General features: G+C 38.9%; 1 protein-coding gene across 5 annotated transcripts in view; it reads right to left on the reverse strand.

The window, feature by feature from the left end:
* Positions 1-25,450, reverse strand: part of PCSK5 (proprotein convertase subtilisin/kexin type 5) — a 442,283-nt gene that overhangs the window by 179,020 nt on the left and 237,813 nt on the right. For all 5 annotated transcript variants that reach the window (XM_087444465.1, XM_014794699.2, XM_087444466.1 and 2 more), the window contains exons 13-15: positions 16,942-17,078; positions 5,072-5,215; positions 568-670 (exon numbers count right to left, since the gene is read on the reverse strand). In XM_087444465.1, coding sequence (XP_087300591.1) covers positions 568-670; positions 5,072-5,215; positions 16,942-17,078 — 384 coding nt within the window. The remainder of the gene's footprint in view (positions 1-567; positions 671-5,071; positions 5,216-16,941; positions 17,079-25,450) is intronic.

Genomic DNA, 25,450 nt, shown 5'->3' on the forward strand with positions numbered 1-25,450 from the left:
TGGAGGCATGGCCTCTGCTGGGGCAGTCACTGTTCCACAGCCTTCCCTGTGGACACATATCCGCACAGCCTGAGGCAGAAGCCAGGGCCTCAGAGGCACAGAGTCCAAGCAGGTCCGCCTTGGTGCTCAGAGCGGCAGAGGGAGGACGAGCAGGAAGCAGCACCTTTGCTACATCAAGGGCTTGTACACTGGGGAATCCGGGAAAGCATCTGTTTGGCTGGTGCACAGGCATTTTCATGAAGGGCAAAGGCAGCTATGGCAACAAATATCATTGGGAGGGAAACGTCTGGAGGGAAGACCGGGTATGTGCGTAGCTTGTCCCTTCCCATCACCCTTCGAAATGTGGGAAAAGACATTTGCGGTTTTACAGCATGCAGGTACATTTTGTCTTTTGTAATTCAGTATTGGTTTCACCATTTTGAGTTACATGAGGAGGCAGCGGGCTTGCGCAGCAGCGTCTTCTGTGCTTACGTCCTGGTGGGAGGATATCGGAAGACGCTGCCCAAGTGCACCCCGTGGTGACCCCGTGGGAACCCCCAGGGGGATCTGACTTGGCCTCTCTCTTACCTGGTGTTGTTTTTCAGCTTGTAGTAGTAGTGCAAACAGTCATTGCAGTGGTCTGGTCCCGGCCCATCACAGCCAACCTCGCTGCACTCAGGGTCACAGGGCCCTTCCCAAAAGAAATCAGAACAACACTTGGAAAAGATGATTTTAAAGCAGGTCGGTTTTACCTTGAATTTAGCATAAAATAAGACTTTTTTTCCCCTAATGCAGTGAGAGCTTCTTTAAGATGAAGAAATAATGTTCAATGTGGCTGTAAGCCCAGAGATGAACTCTTGACTTTTTTGGGGAAAACCTCAATTACCTAAGTATCAAGAATGTAAATCCTAGTCATGGTCTGGTCTTCAAAGCACATATGGCTGCCTTGTGGGAGATAACAAATATTTCAGAATTCAAATGAACAATGGCACTGTAGCAACTCAGAAAAAACCAACTGCAATTAAATATGCATAATGATAAAAATGTCGGATTTACGGAAAAATGAGACGTTAAGCTGTTGACAGAAAAGAAGAAAAGGGTATTATTCAATGCCTGTACCAGATTGCCTGTTTCATCCAAGGTCATTAAAGCCACTGAATACCTCTGAGATACTGTAGCCAGCAAGAAACATCATTATGGCATCTGTCACGAGCTTATCAGCATCTAGTCTTGGATTACAAAGCAGGTACTTCAGGCACAGATAACAGATTTAAAATTGCATCCTACCGATAGGCCAACGGGCAACTCAACAAAAGAAAACTACACATAAATTTTAAAAATGTGAGCAAGCTTAAAGAACTCCAGACCCGGGATGAAGGTTCCTAATCTCTCTTGTTACGTATTCTTTGCTATAGAGGTAGAGAGAATGCACAGTCAGAAAAAAAAATGCCAGAAAGCTGGAGCTATTTTGTGATTGATGAAATTCTTTCTAATGACATGGGCTAGTTATAGAAGTTTTGCTTGCTTGAACTAATGCCCTTTTTCCTTTTTCTTCATATTTGGGGACATTTGGTCTCATAATCTTCAAGCTCTTTCCCACTGAAAAATTCATACGATTTTAACTAGCAATAAACACACTGCACAAAATGTACAAACAGTAAGTCAAAGGTGCCAGAAATGGTTTGAACCATAGTTATTTTAATCAAAAGGATTTACTGTTGAACCTTGGTCTCCTTTAGTCATTAAGGACTATGTTGTACAATTACTGAATCACATAAAATGGTAGAACTGGTGGAAGGACTCAGAGAAAAATCTAGTAGTCAAACACTCTCATTTTACCGAAGAGAAAACAAATGTTCCAAGAGTTACAATGGCTTGCCCAGCATCATACAGCTACGAGATTTGGGATCAATATATGTCCTGATTCTTAGTCTAGGTCTCCTACTTAAAGGTAGTAAATCACATACTAGAGATGACCTTTCGATCTGAATGGAAATGAGTCATTTCAAAATGCTGCAGACTTGAAATATATTTCTGATTAATTGCAAGAATCATTTGACAGAACTGTTTATCTCTATTTTCCCCAAAGCCTTAAAATTGATCTCTAAATTAAATTCCAGTTAGTACAACTTGGGACATTTTAGCTGTCTACTACGGTACACGAGGAGGTGGGGGTCAATGCTGTGTTGAAGTTCAGCCTGCTATGGGTCCCACCGTCCCTGGAATATGATGAAACAGGACAGGGATCTGGTTATGATAACGCCATCTGTGCTTCTAGACAGGCTGACTTCTTAATGAAGGTGAAAAATCACAGCTCCAAAGAAAAGGAGTCATGGGTGGCCCTAAATTTTCACCAGACAATTTCTACAATTAAAAAAAGCCAAAAAACATTTATTTTCAATATGTGCCAAAGGGCTCTATATGGCAAATTCACATACTGTGCTGTTTCTTTTATAATATTAAACTGTCCCAGATGCAGTTTAGCATTTTAGGTTGCAGGGTGATGACAATAATAATTGTCTTTCTTCTCTCCCAAGTACCAATGTGGACATTTTGGAGATGTAATGAGAAAAACCACGAGGATGTACAACTGTTTGCTGAGAATTTTAACATTACCAAAATTTGAATTGGAAACATACCATAAGGCACATAATAATAGGTTACTATTCTGGTCCATTTATGGTTTTGGATATACTTTCTCCTATCAGAGAAGGCAAATGATTTGCTAGTTATAACACAAATAGTAACGTTACAAGCTCAAAGCAAAATAAGACAAAATCTGACACAATCTCGCTCTGGTTAGTTCAACTGGTCTGAATTATCCAAACTTTTTATTGACTCTGAGATACTACCTGTTTAGAATAAAAGGAACAATATGCATATTTAAGATATTCTCTGATGATGATTAATGAAGTAGTTTTATCTTCAGTATCTAGAAAAAGAATCTCAGAGAGCTGCAGGAAAAAAAATTTTCATCTAAAGATACATTAAACTGCTATTTACAAACAGTTCTCCATTATGAGAAGCTTTATTCATGAGTGTTATATATTATATCCCAGAAGGGTTGAATGCTCCTGGAAGTAGTAGCCAATGCAACAAGACAGGAATAAGAAATACACTGGGAAGGGGAAAAAAAATTTGCAGATGATATGGTTACAGTACCTAAACTGCCCCCTCAAATCAACTCTAAAACATATAAATTAATAAGATAGTTAAGCAAAATGGCCAGATATAAGATAAACATGCAACAGCCAATAACTTTCCTAGATACCAGCATATACTGATTAGGAAATATGGACTATTTTCCACTACAGTAGCAATAAGACCCAAAATACTTAGGAATAATACTACAAAAAATTAAAAGATTTCAGTAAAATAGGACATGGTCTATGTTTTGGATGGAAAGATTGTATATTGTAAAAACAATTCTTCCCATGAGATTGCATGTAAATTCAAATTAAATTCTAATAGGATTTTTAAATGGGGACTTAAGAATTGCTATGAAAACAAAAAGCAGATGTTCAACAGATATTAAAATACATCATGAAATGAAAATAAATAAAACAGTGGGTGCTACTGGTTTAAGAATTATTAGATTGATAAACCAGAAAAGGTGGTACTAGAAGAGACCCTGGTATAAGAACTTACTACACTGTTATAAAGGAATTTCCTAAACTAACAAAAGAAGGATGGTAACTCAGCTAATGATGTTTGTCTATTTGGAAAATAATTAAAAACAGAACTTCATTTTACACTATACATCATAAAACAAAATAAGCTCCAGATGAATTAATGGCCAAATGTAAAATCAAGATTACAAAACAAATGCATGTGAATATTGGGGTCGGCCCAGTGGCTTTGTGGTTAAGTTTGCACACTCCCCTCTGGCGGCCCACGGTTCGCAGGCCCAGATCCTGGGTGCGGACCTATGCACCGCTTACCAAGCCATGCGTGGCAGGCGTCCCACATAAAATAGAGGAAGATAGGCACAGATGTTAGCTCAGGGCCAATCTTCCTCAGCAAAAAGAAGAGGATTGGCAATGGATGTTAGCTCCAGGCTAGCCTTCCTCACCAAAAAAAAAAAAAAAAAAAAAAAAAAAAATGCATGTGAGTATTTAGCTGATTTTAAAGGATAAAACTTTTGTAAAAAAAAAAAGAAATCACAAATGTTATTATCTGAAACTACAAATCCTACCCTCTAATTTTCTTTTTCTGTCAAAATAACACACACAAAGCAAAAACTACATTCCAGAAACAAGTGATAACTGAGAAAATGTTTTCAACAAATATGAGACAATGTGAGAGACAATAACATACAAGGAGTTCTTATAAACAGATAAGAAAATTGCTGCCACTTTGAATATCAAATGGGTCAAAGACAGATTTAATTCAGAGAAGAACTACAGAGAAAGAATGTTTAGATTTACTAGCAATCAAAGCTATAAAAATTTCAAAGTATTCTTTTCTTTCCTTTTTTACTTTTCTTTTTTCTTTCCACTCAATGCTGGCAGGAGTGAGTGCAGTAAACACACAGCTGGTCACAGTGTAGACTGGTACATCTCGTCTGGAAACAATGTGACAAAATGTATCCAGGTCCTAAAACTGATTATTCCCATTGATGCAGTAATTCTCAGAGCAGAACACTATCCTAAAGAAATAATTAAAGACCTAGACAAAGACTGAAATACAATAATGTTCACCCAAACCTTGTTTAAAATAGTGTAAAACTCTAAGCAAACCACACACCCCAGCTTACAGATTAAATATATTACAGTCCAGTCATAGGATGGACTATTATGTTGCCTTTTAAATATGCGTTCTAAGGATATTTGACAATAGGTAAATATGCTTATAATATCTTTAATGGAAATAAAAAGGATATGAAAACCATAGTATGGTTTTAGCTTTCTAGAAAAGACATGGGTATTTGATTATATGAATAGATGAATACCACACACACAAATATTTGGGGGGGATAGAAAAGAAGATGGAAGAAAATAGATCAAAATGTAAGTAGAAGTTTATCTCTGCATGGTGGGATGACACACGAGCTTTGTTGCCTTAGCCGTAGCCCTGTTGGAAGCCAGCTCACCTGCATAATCCTCTGTACCATAGTCATCAGTGGGGTCTTCGACTCGGCTATAGCGGACACGTTCCACTTTAGGAAACTCGTTGGTTGGTGAGTATGGCTGCACAGAGGTGCCATAGAGGACCAAAGACCATTCTTTCAATTTACCTTAGGAAACAATAATAAAACCACAGCATGACTAAACCATTCACTCTTCAGCTACATAATTTCTTTAATTCCTTCTCACCTAAGAAAAAGCAACAGTAAAAGAAGTGTGGGAATCAGATTCATATGAATCACTGTATCAGATACAGGGCTAGAAATGCACATTTTCCACTGTCTGCAGAATTAACCATTTAATAATTCACACACCAGGTATTTACTGAGCACCGACTACAGCACAGTCCTTGTTTTATTAATATTATTATTAGCATTTATAGGAAGACTGAGAAACAAACGCATGTCCAATTGCTGGATCAAGGGTTGAATTTCAAATTATGGATATTTAAGAGAATCCCAGAATTTTACAGAGGATTTTGTTTTTCTAGGTATCAAAGTCTTATTTGAGGTTGTTTTTTTTTTTTTTTTTTGTAATTTTAGGAATTATCTGACATGTTTATCAATAAATAGACCAAAACAACTACTTTGTTCCACCTGATTCCTGAATCAGTCATTCAATCTTAAGAATACATCACTATGTATATTATCCAAAAGACCTGTGCAGTCCAATGGTAGCCATTAGACACATCTGGCTATGTAAATTTAAATTAACTAAAATTTAAAAATTCAGTTCCTCAGACACACTAATCACATTTTAAGTGCTCAACAGCCATGTGTGGCTAGTGGCCACTACAATGGAAGCACAGATACAGAACACTTCCATCATTGCAGAATGTTCTACCGGACAGTGCTTCAATAGAGCATTTTCTGGTCAAGGGTACCTTGAGACATGAGGCAAGTGTTTTACCTCCTTTGGATGGCATGCTCACAAGGAACATTTTGCTTTAGTTTAGTTCTTAGTTATTCATTTATTTCTTAGCTTTATAAAACTAACATCTTTAATACAAAAAGTAAACCAAAAAAACTGCCTCTAGCCCATTAAGTTTAATAAGATTCATATAAAAAAGAAACAATTATAAGCAAAAGTGACTAAGACAAAACTATTAAAAACATGGAAATATACTGGTAGGAAGGCAGGACCACCCCCTCCACCATTAGAACCCCTCCCCATCTTGGCCTAATACTTAGAATCCAAACATGGTCAAGATTAGGGCTCTGCCACAACCCATAGAGTAGTGAACTTCATCTGTCAGCTAATTAATCTAATAGTTCTATAATCACCATCAAATTGATGCTTATTGTTTCTAAGTGCTTACTATATGCTAAGTAAGTTTTATCCCAATTCAATGTTCACAATAATTGGGAGGTAGGTACTTGTATTCCCAATTTATTTGACGAGGAAACTGAGGCACAGAGGTTGAGAACCTTCCCAACAGCAGTAAGAACACAGACTAATATTAAAATCCATTCTGGGGGTTCCAGTTTAAGATGGCAATGTAGGAAGATCCTGAACTCACCTCCTCCCATGGGCACAACAAATCTACAGCTACAAATGGAACAATTTCCTCTGAAAACAACCCAAAACTAGCTGAGCAACTCCTACACATTGGGCAAAAGAGAAAAAGCCCAAATCAAAGCCGGTAGGAGTGGCTGAGACACAATCTCCCCACAAACTCCCCAGTGAGGTGACCCACAAGCAGGAGGGAACTCAAAACCTGAAGCTTCTTCCTGAGGAGTAAAGGGTTTGAAACCAATATTGATCACTCTAACTTTTAAGACTGGTACCTAAAAGACAAGTCCCCCAAACATTTAGCTTTGAAAGCCAACAGGACTTGTGTCCACGAGACACATAAGGCTACAGCAAACTGAGAAATAGTTCTTAAAGGGCTTGTGCACACAGACTCACCCACCCCAGGTCCCAGAGCAAAGGCAACTGACTGAAAAGCACCCAGATATAGGTGAAAGAGGCTTTTTGTTTATCTTAGAGCATTGGCCTGAGGGGCGGGCATGTAATTTGACACATGTCTAGGGGCCTACTGAAATACTCTCCAAAGATGGAGGCCACCGGCTGACATTTTTGTCCTCTTCCTCTGCCTCACTCAAGTTCACTGGTATCTCCTACAAAGGAGCTTGTACACACATCTGACGCCTCGATTTTTATGGTTGTCACCCAGGGAACACCTCTACAGCACGTGGCTCTGGTGGCTAGTGGGACTAATGCCTGCAGTCCCAGAGGAGTGTATATATTGGCATGTTTCATAAGCTGCTGCCTGACGGTCTGTCTTCTAATCAGCCTGAATCTAGGTGGTAACTAAGATCTTCCCCTCTGGGACACTGACAGATCTTGGAATGCCCTCAACCACTGGGAGCCACTAAAAATAAAATAGGCTGCTTGGACAATCTCAGAGGTTTGAGAGACAACCAAGAGCTAGGGCAAGGTTGAAAGATAAGGTTCATCTCCTACATGAGGCCACTCCTTCAAGACTGGGAGAGGTAGCGGTTTTATCTAATGCATAGAAATCAACACAGGGAGTCAAGGAAAATGAAGAAACAAAGGAATATGTTCCAAATGAAAGAATAAGATAAAACCTCAGGAAAAGACCTTAATGAAACAAAGATAAGTGACTTACCTGGTAAAGACTTCAAAATAATGCTCAAAAGATACTTGCTGAGCTTGGGAGAAGAATGAATGAACAAAGTGAGAACTTCAACAAGGAGATAGCTAATACAAGAAAGTACCAGACAGAAGTTACACAGCAAAGATGTTCAAATACACTAGAGGGGTTCAACAGTAGACTAGATGAAGCAGAAGAAAAAAACAGTGAACTCAAAGACAGGGCAGTGGAATTCACCCAATCAGAGCAACAAAAAGAAAAAAAGAATTTAAAAAAGTGAAGATAGCTCAAGAGACTCATGGGACAACATCAGATGGACCAACATTCACATTACAGAGGTCCCAGAAGGAGAAGGGAGAGAGAAAGGGGCAGAAAACTTATTGGAAGAAATAATAGTTGAAAACTTCCCTAACCTGGGAAAGGAAACAGAAATCCAGATCCAGAAAGCCCAAAAAGTTCCAAATAAGATGAATCCAAAGAGACCCACACCAAACTCATTATAATTAAAGTGTCAAAAGTTAAAAACAAGGAGAGAATCTTAAAAGCAGAAAAAGAAAAATAACTTGTTATGTACAAGAGAACCCCCATAAGACTATCAGCAGATCTTTCACAAGAAACTTTGCAGGTCAGAGGGGAGTGGCATGAAATATTCAAAATGCTGAAAGGAAAAAACTGCCAACCAAGAATACTCTACCTGGCAAAGTTGTCATTCAGAAATGAAAGAGAGATAAAGAGTTTTCCAAACAAACAAAAGCTAAAGATGTTCATCAACACTACATGGGCCTTACAAGAAATGTAAATGGGACTTCTTTAAGCTGAAATGAAAGGGTGTGAATAAATAACAGGAAAACATCTGAAAGTATAAATCTCACTGGTAAAGGTAAATATACAGTAAAATTTTAAATAATCTAATGTTGTAAAGGTGGTAGGTTAATCACTTATAAAGCTAGAATGAAGTTTAAAAGACAAAAGTAGTAAAAATAGGTATAACTACAATAATTTGTTAAGGGATACATAAGATAAAAAGATGTAAATTGTGGGGGCTGGCCCCGTGGTGTAGCACTTAAGTGCATGTGCTCTGCTGCTGGCGGCCCGGGTCCGGATCCCAGGCACGCACCAATGCACCACTTGTCAGGCCATGCTGTGGCGCCATGCCATAAAAAGTAGAGGAAGATGGGCACAGATGTTAGCCCAGGTCCAGTCTTCCTCAGCAAAAAGAGGAGGATTGGCATGGATGTTAGCTCAGGGCTGATCTTCCTCACAAAAAAAAAAAAAAAAGATGTAAATTGTGCATTCAAAAACATAAATGGGGGGGCGGAGAGTAAAAATGTGGAACTTTAGAATGCATTCAAACCTAAGTTATTTTCAACTTAAAATAGGCCGTTATAAATACAAGCTGTTGTATGTAAGCCTCATGGTAAACATGAAGCAAAAACCTATACTGGATACACAAAAGAGAAAGAGAAAGAAATCTCAGCATACCACTGCAGAAAATCATCAGATCACAAAGGAAGAGACCAAGAAAAGAAGGAAGGAAGAGAGGAACTAAAAAACAGCCAGAAAATAATTAACAAAATGGCAACAAGTACCTAACAATAATTACTTTAAGTGTATATGGACTAACTTCTCCAATCAAAAGACATAGAGTGGCTGAATGGATAAAAAAACAAGACCCATCTACCCATCTATATTCTGCATACAAGAGACTCATTTTGGATGTAAGGACACACACAGACTGAAAGTGAAGGGATGGCAAAAAATATTCCATGCAAATGGGAACCAAAAGAAAGGTGGAGTAGCTATACTTGTATCAAACAAAATAGACTTTAAGACAAAGACTGTAATCAAAGACAAAGAAGATCACTACATAACAATAAAGGGGTCAATTCAACAAGAGGATATAACATTTGTAAATACTGATGCACCCAACAAAGGCGCACCTGAACACATAAAGAAAATATTAACAGACCTAAAGGGAGAAATAGACAGCAATACAATAATAGTAGGAGATTTTATTATCCCATTTACATCAATGGATAGATCATCCATACATAAAAAAAAAATATCAATAAGGAAACATTGGTCCTAAATGACACATTAGACCAAATGGACTTAACAGACATATACAGAACATTCCATCTGAAAGCAACAGAACACATTCTTCTCAAGCACACATGGTACATTCTCTAGGACAGATCATATGTTAGGCCACAAAACAAGTATTAATAAATTTAAGACGATTGAAATCATGCCAAACATCTTTTCTGACTGTAATGATATGACTAGAAATCAATTATAAAAAGAAAACTGGAAAATTCACAAATATGTGGAGATTAAACAACATGCTATTGAACAACCAATGGATCCAAGAAGAAATCAAAAGAGAAATCAAAAAATACCTTGAGATAAATGAAAATGAAAACAGAACAAACTGAAACTTATGGGAAGCAGCAAAAGCAGTTCTAAGAGGGAAGTTCATAATGATAAATGTTTACATCAAGAAATGAGAAAAGTCTCAAATAACCTAACTTTGCACCTCAAGGAACTAGAAAAAGAAGGACAAATGAAGCCCAAAGTTAGTAGAAGGAAGGAAATAACAAAGATCAGAGAGGAAATAAATGAAATGGAGACTAAAAAGACAATAGAAAAGATCAATGAAAATAAGAGCTGGTTTTTTTAAAAAGATAAAAAAAAAATGACAAACCTTTAGTTAGACTCACCAACAAGAAAAGAGAGAAAATTCAAATATATAAAATCAGAAATGAAAGAGGAGACGTTATAACTGATACCACAGAAAAACACAAAGGATCATAAGAGACTAAAATAAATAATTATATATCAAGAAATCGGACCACCTATAAGAAATGGATAAACTCCTAGAAACATACAATCTACCAAGACTGAATTATAAAAAAAATAGAAAATATGAACAGACCAATTACTAGTAAAAAGATCGAATCAGTAATCAAAAACCCCCAAACAAACAAAAGGGCAGGACCAGATGGCTTCGCTGGTGAATTCTAACAAACATTTAAAGAAGAATTAATAGTATCCTTCTCAAATGCTTCCAAAAAACAGAAGAGGAGGGAACACTTCCAAACTCATTTTATGAGGCCAGCAGCACGCTGATACTAAAACCAGACAAGGATGCCACAAGGAAAGAAAATTAGAGGCCAACATCCCTGAAGAACATTAACGCAATATAAACCAATAAACCAAATAAAACCAATAAACCAAATTCAACAATATATTAAAAGGATCATACACCATGATCAAGTGGGATTTGTTCCAGGGACACAAGGATGGGTCAACACGCACAAATCAATCAATGTGATACACCGCATTAACAAAATGAAGGATAAAAATCATATGATCATCTCCATAGTTGCAGAAAAAACATTTGATGAAATTTAACATCGATTTATGGTAAAAACTGTCAACAAAGTCAGCATAGAGGCAATGTACCTCAACATAGTAAAGACCATATATGACAAGGCTGCAGCTAACAAGATACTAAATGGTGAAAAGCTGAAAGCATTTCCTCTAAGTTCAGGAAGAAGACAAAGATGCCCACTCTTGCCACATTTATTCAACAAAGTATTGGAAGTCCTAGCCAGAGCAATTAGGCAAGAAAAAGAAATAGAAGCCATCTAAATTGCAAAGGAAGAAGTAAAACTCTATTTGCAGATGACATGGTATTATATATAGAAAACTCTAAAGACTCCACCAAAAAACTGTTAGAACTGATACACAAATGGAAAGATACTCCCTGCTCATGGACTGGGAGAAATAATATCGTTCAAATGTCCATACTATCAAAAGCAACCTAGAGGGGCCAGCCCCGTGGCGTAGCAGTTAAGTGAGCGCACTGTGCTGCTGGCAGCCCGGGTTTGGATCCCAGGGCCAGTCTTCCTCAGCAGAAAAGAGGAAGATAGGCATGGATGTTAGCTCAGAGCCGATCTTCCTCACACACACCAAAAAAAAAAAAGCAACCTACAGATTTAATGCAATCCCTAGCAAAATTCCAATGGCGTTTTTCACAGAAATAGAACAAACAATCCTAAAATTTGTATGGAAACATAAAAGACCTCAAATAGCCAAAGCAATCTTGAGAATGAAAAACAAAGCTGGAGGCACCATGCTCCCTGATTTCAAACTATATTTCAAAGCTATAGTAATCAGAACAGTATGGAATTCACATAAAAACAGACACATAGATCAATGGAAGAGAATAGAGAGCCCCCAAATAAACCAATGCATGTATGGTCAATTAATTTACGACAAAGGAGCCAAGAATATATAACGGGGAAAGGACAAACTCTTCAATAAAAATTGTTGGGAAAACTGGGCAGCTACATGCAAAAGAATGAAACTAGACCACTATCTAAAACCATACACAAAAACTAACTCAAAATAGGTTAAAGACTCAAAACCATAAAACTCCTAGAAAACATAGGTGGTAAGCTCCTTGACATTGGTCTTGGCCGTAATTTTTTGGATTTGACACCAACAGCAAATGCAACAAAAGCAAAACAAACAAGTGAGAATACAACAAACTAAAAAGCTTCTGTACAGCAAAGGAAACCATCAACAAAATGAAAAGGCAACCTACCAAATGGGACAATATTTGCAAATCATATATCTGATAAGGTGTTAATATCCAAAATACATAAAGAACTCATACAACTCTAGGGCAAAAAAATAATCCAATTAGAAAATGGGCAGAGGATCTGAATAGACATTTTTCCAAAAAAAAAAATGCAGATGGCCAAAAGGAACATGAAGTGGTGCTCAACATCACCAATCATCAGGGAAATGCCAACCAAAACCACAACAAGGTATCATCTCACACCAGTTTGAGTGGCTATTATGAAAAAGACAAGAAATAAGTGTTGGTGAGGATGTGGAGAAAAGGGAACGCTCGTGCACTGTTGCTGGGAATGTAAGTTGGTGCAGTCATGATGGAAAACATATGGAGTTTCCTCAAAAATTAAAAATAGAACCACCATATGATGCAGTAATTCCACTTGTAGGTATTTATCTGAAGAAAACGAAAATACTACCTTGAAAAGACATGCTCTCCCATGTTCATTGCAGCATTATTTACAATAGCCAAGATATGGAAGCAACCTTAGTGTCCATCAATGTATGAATGGATAAAGAAATGTGGTATATATACACAATGGAATGTTATTCAGCCATAAAAAAGAATGAAATCTTGCCATTTGCAAGAACATGGATGGACCCTGATGGCATCATGTTAAGTGAAATAAGTCAGACAGAGAAAGACAAATATTGTATGATTCCACTTACACGTGAAATCTAACAACAGAAAAACAAAAAACAAGGGCTGGCCCGGTGGCGTAGTGGTTAAGTTTGCACGCTCTGCTTCAGCGGCCCGGGGTTTGCAGGTTCGGATCCTGGCGCGGACCGATGCACCGCTTGTCAAGCCATGCTGTGGTGGCATTCCATATAAAGTAGAGGAAGATGGGCACAGATGTCAGCTCAGGGCTAATCTTCCTCACAAAAAAAATAAAACAAAAAACAACAAAACCCCCAAAAACTGAGCTCATAGATACAGAGAACAGACTGGAGATTGTCAGAGGTAGGGGCTGGGGAGTGGGTGAAATGGGTGAAGGGAATCAAAAGGTACAAACTTCTAGTCATAAAATAAATAAGACATGGGGATGTAATGTACAGCCTGGTGGCTATAGTTAATAATATTGTATTGCATATTTGAAAGTTGCTAAAAGAGTAGGTCTTAAAAGTACTCATCACAAGAAAAAAAATTTTATAACTATGTGAGGTGATGGATGTTAACTAGACTTATTATGGTGATCACTTTGCAATATATACAAATATTGAATCATTATGTTGTACACCTGAAACTAATATAATGTTATATGTAAATTATACTCAATTAAAAAAAAAACCCATTCTGAATCCAAATCTGTGTTCTTAACCCATTGCATAATACTGCCTTCCTGTTCATTTCCAGGAGTTTAGGAACCCGATGTTTAAAAATGAACATATTCTGTGCAGCATTCACTGTTTGCTGACATTTGCTCTGGGCCCGCACATTGGTTTTATGTGGTCTGCCTTGTGTCAGCTTTTCTTTGGACACACCTGTTAATGACTATGCTTTTCATAATGAGGGTGCTGTTCAGTCTCAGAATTCCAAGCGGTATACATTAAGTGGGAGCAAGAGATGAATGACCACTGGAAATTGATGACCTCTCTGATTGCCTTTAGGTAGTAATGCAAAAGAGAACCTCTTTTCCTTACAGCATCTCTCAGGTATACAAATGGGGCATATAATACATGGCCACTCTAGGAAATCCAATCCATCAGTTGCCCTAAAACCTGGTTCATTTACCTTAAGATCATTTTGGATCTAAAAGTTTACTCTTGTAAAGTGCTTTGAAGAGTGTTGACTCATAATTGATTATTTTTCCCTTCATGCCATTCCTGACGTACATCATAAGCCCACTAGGGATATCCTGGCTGGGCAATTAATCTCTTTATATTTCACTTATTATGTAATATTATTTCCTTAGAATCACTGCCACAATTCATGTCAAATACTGCCATATTGGGGCCATCATTCTTTTTTCTCCCCTACCACTTTTTCCGTTTGCTAAATTCTATAGGAGATTTTACAGTTGATACTGCAAAATTCTATTACAAAATAGCTGTGTAAACACAGAATGAGAAAAGTCCATTCTACTTGCTAACACATAAATGCAATCTGCCCAAGATAGAAAACTGGAGATAGGTTTAATGTGCAAAAATACAAAACAAAAACCCCTCCAAAAATCCTTAATATGCGTTTTAATAATCAAGGGAGAAGAAAACAATAAACAAATATAAACTCAGTTTGGAGCAAGGAACCTCTAAACATATTTGGGAATGATTCTATTGTTTTATTGGGCTAGAAAATTCCACATCTCCAAATGAATTTCTAATAGCTTACTAAAGAAATCCTTCATTAATTAGCGAGAAAACTTTTATAGGACTGTACACCACAGAAACAATGATAGAGACGCGCACACACACAGAGAAAAGTGAATGTCCATTTCCAAAGTTGTAACTAATCCTGAAACAAAAGGTTGGCTGCAGGAAGGATACCCAAAGACCATGTGTTTCTATTAAAGCCTCCTGACCCCAGGGCAGTAATAGCATTAGGGTCTCTCTCTTCTGGCATAAAAGAACATCTCTAAAATGACTGGAGGTGACTGCAGTTAAATGTGAACATTTAAATAGTATAAGGAGAAGCCAATGCTGTGAAATAGACAACTCTAGATTATCTGAGCTACTGCGAGAGCTTTTAATACAGATAATCACAGTAAACTCTGGATAGACTGAACTCCTCAGGGCAGAGAGATTTATATTCATAGTCTTGACCCTTGCACATAAATGCCAGGCAAACTAGTATGTGCCCCCTGAGGGGCAGTCTGCTTCTGTGGGGAGGAGCATTTTACCACTGATATTCTTTAGAATTGCTGGTGCATGGTGATAATAAAGAGCAGAGTCACTTTTAGTCAGTTTTATAACTGTCTTAAATTCTCAACCGATAATACACCCCTTACGTCTGCACCCCTTAGTCTGCACGCCTCTTGGTACACAAATACCAGATTTAACAGTGTTTATTTCTCTGGGATCTCTTGACACATAAGAGCCAGGTAGTGACACCTGCTGATGGATCAACTCTGGTCAGGGCAGCACAGCCCAGTCCCCATTTTTCCATTGCCCCTGAGTCCACGATCCTGTGTGTCTCCATGGCAAGGGCAATGAGCACAGCCTGAAGAGAAGAGGGAAGGAGAGAGGAAGGTCCTGGGAACTCAGTAGATTATGAACAAGTGAAAGTATCTAGAAACCAGGGTCTACTTTATCTGAATGTTTTCTATCAACTCTACCTTGTTGACCAACATTTGATTTCTGGATAAAACCCTGGCAACCATTATATTCATGGTGCATGCTGGACTGGGATGCTCTTTAACAAAACTGTTATCCTGATTCATTGTGACCTTGCCACCATGCTGGATATACCTCCCTGATTACCGGACCACTGTGGCAACGTAGATGAATGACATCACAGAATTAGGGAAAAGAGACCAAACTATGTGGTCAAAAATGGATCTCCCAGAATGTGTAACTTTCCCTGACTGGTGGGCAAATTCTGGCAAATGTACACTTTATCCCTGCCTTCTGCAGTGCGCCTCCTTTGCCCTAGGCTGCCCTCAGTACTTAAATGGTACATACCCTTACAATTAATTACAGAATGTCTGGGTTAATTTATTCAACCATCAGGAGACGGTTAGAAATGGACGTTAGTCCTAGACTTTCCCTCAGGCCTGGTTCTTCTGCAGATGGACAGGACATTGAGAAAGATGACTTTATCAGAAGATCGAAGATGTATCCATGGCTGGGCAGGAAGCTGGGGTGGTTATCAAACAGATCTTTCGTTACTGAGTCAAGTACTCTGTAGGGCTCCATCATGGCTACACAGGCTACTGCAAAGCTGTTCAGTGTCCCAGTCCATGCTGCATTTGTACTCTCCCTTATTTTATGTTACAAACAAGCTTCCTATGTTAGCATGAAGAGGGAAACAGGCCATGTTGGCAAGAGAATCTGAGACCACCTGAAAAGACCTTTGTTAACATCGTAATTGCTATGTTTTACATATCAAAAACGTTTTCTTTTTCCTTAGCTCTTGGCCTCACCCGGGGCCGGGCGAATATCATCATTCATTTTCTTTAGTGGTAACCAGTTTAGCTGGCACAGGCCAAGCTCAATGTCTTGCCTGCACTGAAAATTAAATTTAAAGTAAACTCAGAAAAAAGATAACTAAGGAAACCTGTCTCCTCTTATGACCATGCAATTTAACCCACTGCACGTGGACAAGGCTGGCTTATTTATGGCCAAAGGAAGTAAGGGAAGCTGGTTAGAGATGTGGATCCTATATTTTGAAACATCAATCAATAGGTGTCATGTTTTACTTTGTATTTACATCTAAATATTTATTCTTTATTTTTTATCCTTAAATTATTACCTCTCAAATGGCCATCTTGAGAACTGGAATACATGTAGACAACTCAAAGCATAGAATGACAGGAAAAAGAACGATGTGGATATATGAGTGTGAAATACTCTTTGGCCAAAATATACCCCATCATATTGTTTACACAGCAACTCAAATTACAGAAAGAAAGTTCTCACCTGGAGTCTTGAAGTTCCTCAGTTGAGAGGGAGTGTCATAAACTTCAAGGATCCAGTCACCAGCAGCTCGTTCTCCCCAGCAATGAATGGTCATGAACTCCCAGTTTTTAAATCCTTCCATGGAATGATCAAAAAGCCTGAGAGAGAACCATAAACCATTGTTTTGTATGGTATTTAAAATCCAGTGAGGTCAAGTCAAAGGCCATGATCAAAGATCTTTTTGTAACCATCATCACGTTCAGCTCATGTTCATGTTCACTGGAGGCTGTATTCATTCTGGACATCACGAATTGGTAGATCCAAACATGTATCATTGTTCTACCATTGGGAATCAGGCATGGGGCTGGCCATGCAGTAGCAAATCTAGAAGGGATAACCATTTGGGTATCAGGGAAACTAGGTTAAGACTCTACCCACAAGACTGATAGTACCAAGTGTTGAAGATGTGGTGCAACTACAACTAATCACGCTGCTGATGGGAATGCAAGATGGTACAGCTGCTCTGGAAAACAGTCTGACAGATCTTACCACACAACTCAACAATCCCTTCCTAGATACTTACCCAAAAGAAGTGAAGACATATGTCCACACAACGAACTCCACAAGATTGTTCACAGCAGCCTTATTTATAATTGTCAAAAACTGTTAATAACTCAAATGTCTTTCAATAGGTGAATGGGTAAACAAATTATGGTATATTCACACAATGAAATACTACCCAGTAATAAAAACCAATGAACTACTAATAAACACAACATGAATGAATTTCAAAAGCATTAAGCTGAGTGAAAGAAGTCAGACACAAGAGACTATGTGCTATATGATTCAATTTATATGACATTCTAGAAAAGACACAGAAACAGACCAGTGGTCATCAGGGACTATGAGGGAAGGGCACAATGGAAATTTTAGGGTGATGGAACTTTTCATATATTGAAAGTAATGGTGTATGGTTATACAACTACATGGAGTTGTCAAAACTCATTAAATTATTCACAATAAAAAGTGAATTGTATTGTATGTAAATTATACCTTAGTAAAAAGTCTCTGCCCACTAATCTTATCCAGTTCAGGGAGTTATGCCTGGAACTCCAGCCTAGATTCTTCTCTTCCAGCCCTTCCAGTGATTTTCTAAGTTCCTAATTCTCTATATGAAATTTCTTTCTGCTGAAAATAGCTAGAAGTATTTGTTCCCTGTGATGTAATCCTGAGGGCTACAAAATATGAAGGGAAAAAAAATAAGGAAACAGAATCCTCATCAAGAATAAAGAGATATCAACAGATAATGTATAAAACCAGCCCATAAACATATAAGCATATCATCTATATAGGCATATAATGTAGATTTGACTACCTGAAGAAATACCCAAAAAATCTCTGTAGAGATGGGACCTAGAGAGCGGAAAACGAAAGATGGGGCAAGAGACAGATATTTTTTTAGTACTTTTCTTTTTTAAATTACATGCATCTATTATTTTTATTGAAAAAATAATAAAATAACAAAAAGAATTTGAGAGCCAAAGAGGCAAACAGAAGGAAAAAATATCTCTAGCATTGTCTTAGGAGCAACCATGTCCAGTTACTGGGACATATCTGTCCTTCAGTGGAGAAAAATGCAAAGGTGGTGGCAAATGGGTGTTGATGGCTAGTCAGAACATGCAATCAACTCTCCTATCTTTAATTTCATGTTCACTAAGCAAATTGGTGGTTATTATTTGACCTTCTATGCAGATCTTCCCATTGCAAGAAAACGTGCCCTTCTAAAAAAAAAAAACAACCAGTTTAATCTCCTTGTAACTTAATATATACATATTCTGATTTTTTAAAAAAATGTTCTATCAGTGTGTTTGAGGCTCTGTCTAAAATGCCAGCTGGGTTCTAACGCTGAAGGGTTGGGTGGCACAATTGTGGATGCGTTAGGTAAATGACTAACACTCAGCAGTATTCCCGAGAGAAAAATGATAAACAGGAAAATCACCTGCTACATGTTCCTGAGCCCTGGAAAGAAGAAAAATGAAAATTATTTATCAACATTCTCAAAGCGTCCCAAGATCAGAAAATATGGGAAATGCTGAGTTAAAGTTGAGCAGATTCCTTCACTGGAGAACATCTCAGATCTTTGGAATATTCAAATATGTTTTGGTAATCTCCATAATGGGGTTAATGGTAGGCAATGATTTTCAAACCTTATATGGACAGGAAGCTCTTTTCCTTTTTTGAGAATATCTGTATACTATCTGTAAAGGTTACCTCTGAACAGAGGGGTGTGACATTTCGATGAGGACCATACTGGATCTGGGGCCTTCCCCCATGATAACAGGGATGGAAATAGTGGTTCCTTATATGAATGTTTCCCCACCACAACTGATCTTCAATAGAGTAAGGATGGTACATTTTTTGGAGATCCTACAATCCACTACCACAATACGGCTCATTTCACGTTTATGGCTTAAACTGGACTTGGCCAGGAAGAAATTGCCGGGACATTATATAGTTGACTTACATACACAGTCCTTCACGTAAAACCCAGAAAGTACGTATGCTGGGTAAAAAGGAGACACAGAGATGCAAGAAAAAGAGCTTTTTCAAATTGCCCTTCCTGCCAGAGACATGTTACTGAAGACAATATGTTGACATAGAAATGGATGGAGGTGGGAAACCAGTCTAGAACCACTTCTTAGCCCACACTTCTAATTTAGGCTCTAATTCATTGAGGCCATTGTGCCATCTGAGGGCACTGAAGCAGTAACTTGTCACTTAATACCTTTCCAAGAGTGCCAAACTTAAAAGCAATTCCCAAACAGTTTAGACAGAACATTTGGCTCATTGCCTCATGTCCAAAAACTACAAAGGAGACTTGAGGCTGCCATCACATGAGGGGCAGTCCTGTTTCCACAACCTCAGCCAACTTTTAATTACTCATGGGTCAATTATTTGACTGCTGGATTAGCAGACCCTATGTTTCTTCCCTTCCACCCTTTCCTGTCCACCTTTGAAAATCATTCCATTGCTATCAATCACTTTTAAATCACATTTGGAGCAAAACTTAAACATAAACTGGGTGCCAAGAAGAAATATTCATAAAGCAGCATTTATGATTTCAAAGCCCGAATATAAATGGGCTTTGTCTATCTGGCTAACCAGTTTCCCACCCTGGCCTCTTCACTTGATGTAGTGCTGGAATGCTCATTAATTTCATGTGGACATAAAAGTTGAAGAGAGGACTTAAAATGCAGCCAAACACAATCATTACATTTTGCTAAAAGAGTTGATGGGGAAAGAAATAGACACTGCGTGGTAGTGTTGTTTCAACTAGCTACGCATTCACTTTTCTAATCTCACTCTGCCCTTTATTTTAATTCTGATTCAATACTTCAACTATTCCCTATTTTTAGCACTGTAATATTTAAAAATACTGCATCATCCGCATATAACAAGGTTACATTGCTAGTAGACTAGATTTGTGTTGCAAAGAACATATTTAGTAAAGACAATCAAGTATCAAACCACTGGACACCCGCGAAGGAGATTCTAATTGTGTGGTCTCTATTTATCGACTAAAAAGTCCAAGGCCCGGTTTGAACGTCTGTGCTGTGCCAACAGTGAAGAAACCAGACACATGCCAACATTATTAGTGCGGATAAAATGTCAATAAAGCAGGGCAGTGTGCTGAAAGCTGGAGCAGATTAACTCCATGCCCGTATCCACATCTCCTGTGGCAGTGAAACCCTGTTCTGTCAAAGTCAACTTCATAATCATGTGCTCAATGAAATGATATACACATGCGGTGGCACAAATTATGCATCCAGTTATTAAAATGGTGCCCCACTGCCCTATCCCCGTGAGTGGTTTTCAAATAAATTACTTTGGATGAAGCCTGGTAGAAAAGACTGCCATTGAGTAGTACATCCTTTTGAGGAATTAACTCAGGAAATAATTCACATAATTACTGTAAGCGTTTTTTCCCCCCTTTCACTTAAAGAGTCTAGCCAATGTGTCAAGGCTACAACATTCTTCTGTGATATTACAGCAACTAAATAACAAGACATTTTATAAATACTGACAGCTCTGTGTTATCATATAATTATTTCTAAAATTGTAAATGGATCTTAATTTCAGAATCATCCACTACTACCCAAACAGTATTTATGTTCGCCACAGATTTAGACATTAGGCCAATATTTTTGGAAGTTTTCTCTCTCTCTTTTTTAATTTTAATTTTTTTATTTAATTTATTTTTTAGTGCTTCACCACAATTTAAGGTAGAGCTTATAGAATGCTTGAAGCACTCATTTGGCTCAATTGTAATAAGTTTTTGATTTTCTTTAGATATTTGGCTTTTGTAAGTTTTAAATAATTTGCTTCTGAAATAGGGTATATAAAACCCACTATTTGGTTTTCCTATATCCCCTAATTTAAATCACTTATTTAAGAAAGGTTGAGAGAAAGGTACTGGGGTTCTAGATGTTTGGAATACCTAAAAAGATGAGGGTTTTTTTCAAACTTTCAATATGCATACTATTACTAACTTACTCACCAACCCCAAAATGCATTCTGTCTGGTGGGTATATGATGTTAAGTACTTAATCTTGAAGATTTACTCCATTTCATAGTAGATGGCTTTAATCTAAGTATCTGTTTTATATTATAAACTCCTTCGTAAATTACTTGCATAGTATCCAGCAGCATACCACTCACAAGTCTTTTGATGACATGAAAATAACAACGTGTATGAAAAAGCTGCATGAGCTCTTAAACTGGTGCTATTTAACGTGTGGTCTGTGGACAGGCAGCTTCCACATCACCTAGGAGCTTACTAGAAATGCAGATTCATGGACCTCACCCAGACCAACAGAATCAGACTCTCTAATAGAGGGCCCAAACACCTATGTCTGATAGAATCATTCACCAGGTGCTTTGAAAAGCACTGTGTCAATAAAGGTTAGCACTTACTAAGTGCTTACTATGTTAGGAGCTGTGCTAAGGACTTGCTGTATATCTTACTTAATACTTGTAACAATCCTGTGTGGCAAATACTATTATGTCTATTTTCTAGATGAAAGAATCACTTTTCCAAAGTCAAACATAAAAACTGGTAAAATCAAGACAAACCCAGCTCTGTCTAACTCCAAAGGCGGTCCCTTCTTCTGAATGGACGAAGAGGGTTCTTACGGTGAGGCCTTACTGGCATGTACAACTTTCACTGCAAAAGTGTAATTTTTACTGCAAGCCACAAATACATTTATATAGCATGACACTTTACAAATGTCAGTAGTCTGTCGTTGGGCATTTGGGTAGGGCAGCGACAAAAATGATTCAAATAGAAACACTACATTTTAAGCATAGTTAATTATAGAACCCTATAGGTTTTGCAGACTAGAAAGTGTACCTTCTCTCTACTTACGACCATAATTAGAAGCAGAGATATTCATCTGTAATCAAATTTAGAAAGGGAGGCAAAGTTTCAGCTTTCAGTCAGAGGCCAAAATTTGGAACAGAGAGCCACTACAGCTAAACTAAATCTAAACCTCAATGAGTTGGGGGAGGGAGAGAGTTAGGGGCAAAAAAAGGAAGACAGCTTTTCATAATTCTAACAAACACAGCTGAAGGAAGAATCTGATGGGACAAGCTTTTGTTTGAAAATTTTTACATCGACAGAATTTGAATATGTCATAGAATAAAGGCTTACATCTAAAGTTGTTTTCGTCTAAAAACATTTTAAAGGGATGCAAGCCCACCTAGCTTTCCCCGACATGCCACACCACCATGTTCTCCCCAGACGTAAACCATTTGGGCTGATTATTCAGTTTAGCATTTTGTTAGGCAGAGTGTTCAGGCCAAGAGGAAGCCAGAAAGGGTGGGAGGGTAGGTGAAAACAAAGGGAAGAGAAGGAACTAACCATTTGTCCATTCCCAGGACTGCTCTGTTTACTCAGGGCTCCCACCCACTACATTATCAACCTGGCTGGCCAGGGGTGCTTGCTTGCTGGGTGAATGGCGCACGAAGCTCACGCTGGACTAGTTCTGAATGCGGCTGCGTGCCTTCCAGGGCTCAGCACCTGCAGATGCTTGGGTAAACTGCTCTTCCTCCAACAGCTGTTCTCCACAGGAGTTCCAGCAAGTGCCCATCAACCGGGACAGGGAGGCACTGAGGGGCTCCAGACGGCCCACAAAGACAGAGTGTTCAGCGACTTGGTGGAAAATCGATTCTTAAGGAACTGCTGTGGTGAGGGGATCAACAATACTGAAGAAATTCCTTACTGACATGTCTAGGAAAATAAAGACTTCTGGAAAGCTGACCATGGCCCCTTTATTTCCTTTGGGAATTTACTCTTATGGAGAGTATTTTCAAGTGCAAGACTAGGACACATATTTTGTCAATACTGAAAAGGAGAACAGTCACAGATAATAAGGGAGGGGCACTTGCTGTCATCTCAGGTCTCCTTCCTGATTTATCCTCATGTCTGTGTCTAGTTTTTGCATCATAAAGAGGAGATGACACTGGGTGAGCCTTGGATCCTGAGTCTGAGGTGGATCTCAGCATCCTTCCTTCTCACAGCAGCCAAAGCACAGACCACAGTGAAGAGAGTCACGCTTCATGGAGGAATAAGAGAGATCGAATGGGGACGACTCTTTGTCACCACAGCTCTACCACCTCATCTCAAATGACCCCCACTAGGGAAACTTTATGTTTTAAACATTTCAGAACTCCTATTTTTTAACTGCACAGTGTTCTTTGCTTTACATGGTCCTCCTTAGAAATCTTGACTTCTCTGAAAGAAAGATAAGTGTCCAACAGGGGAACTATTTATTGCTCTCAATAATCTCTGACACACAAATTCCCTCTAAAACCTGACCTAGTCGTATTTTCCTTGCGGAAAAGTATCATTGCCTGGCAGGCCAACATGGACACCAGGGGCAAAGCAGGCCTTCCTGTCACCCCTCCCACCTCTTCTCTAAGCTTCTTGCCCTCGGCTCCCGATCCTGGGAATGTGCTTTGAAACAGAGCTGAGGTGAGAGGACACAAGGATTCCTTGCCACTAGGTCAAAGACTGAGAGATTTCGAGTAGAGATTTCCTCTCATAAAACTAAAGCATCAGAATATGCCAGAAGGAAAAAATGCCAAAAGAAACCATCTTTCCTCAGCTGCCTTGGTAGGAGGGATGCTACTAGCACCACAAGGACAGGGGCGCCAGGCCCTGGAAGGTGGCCAGAAGTGGTTTTGGGACCCGGTGCAGCTGTTTCACATTTAAAGGATCAGCCACTCAGAGCAATGTTTGGGGGGAGCTGATGAATTCCTAACAACCTTTACATCTCTCAGTGCCTCCACCCCCTTCCTCCACTTCAATCTGTCTACCTCTTCTTGGTGGCTTCTTATTATCAGCCCTGAGATGGCAAATATACAAAAGAGCAGTATTTAACAAGATGCTCCAGACTGAGAAGATGTACTTGAGTGCAAATCTTTTTCCCAGGGGGTCTTGGTGGGGAGATGGAGATAAACCTCGTGACCACCGAGTGTCTGGAATGCCTGTTTCTTTTCTCTGACACAAGTCATACAGTGTTCTTCGGTTCAGCACTTTGCAAAGAGCAAAGCAGATGTCCACTGTTGAAGAATGCATGCGAGACTGAAGCCAGTGACACTGTAATCCACCAAATGCCTTTGATGGAATCCATAGCTCCTCTGCTCACAAGTTTCCTCACTGAAGTCATTTCGGGGGAAGCCAACAAGAAATACCGAAATATGCAGGAAGAGCCCAGTAAGGATGAAGAGACTCAGTTTTCCAAGCAAACAGCAACTGCAGAGGGACTGTTTTTCTACAACAGAGGGGCTCGAGGGGTAATAACTGCACATGTGTGAAGCAAACTTTGGTACTTCATGGTGTTTCACCAGGTTATTCTTTCAAGTTCCATGCAGATGAATGACGGTTACAGGTTCTGGTCACCAATTCTGACATGTAGGTGTTGTGTGTGTAGGGGGGTGGTTCTCCACACTGACAAGCAACTCTCCGACACAAGGGTGCCCTACGATTTCACTCAATTCTGACACTATCTACTTTGAGATAGCGTCAGATCCCAGACGTTAAGGGTTCAGCCCTACAAGATCGCCACCTCCCCTCTTCTTAAGACCCCAGTCGCAAGTCCAGTGCTTCCAATCAACCAGCTGTAGATTGGAGGTTCCAACAACCCCCTCCTTGGGTTCAATTAATTTGCTAGAGGGACTCACAGAACTCAGAGAAACATTTTACTTACTAAATTACCCATTTATTATAACAAGACGTAACTCAGGAACAGCCAGATGGAAGAGATGCAGAGGGCAAAGTACAGGGAAAGAATGCAGAGCTTCCATGCCCTCTCCAGGGCACCATTCTCCCCAAATCTCCACGTGTTCATCAACTCAGAACCTCTCCAAACCATGTCCTTTTGGGTTTTTATAGAGGCTTTATTACATAGGCACAATTGATTATATCATCGGCCACTGGTGACCGAACTCAATCTCCAGCCCCTCTCCC

This window comes from Ceratotherium simum, chromosome 20, assembly GCF_057802395.1.
Source record: "Ceratotherium simum simum isolate JZ-2026a chromosome 20, ASM5780239v1, whole genome shotgun sequence".
Taxonomy (NCBI): domain Eukaryota; kingdom Metazoa; phylum Chordata; class Mammalia; order Perissodactyla; family Rhinocerotidae; genus Ceratotherium; species Ceratotherium simum.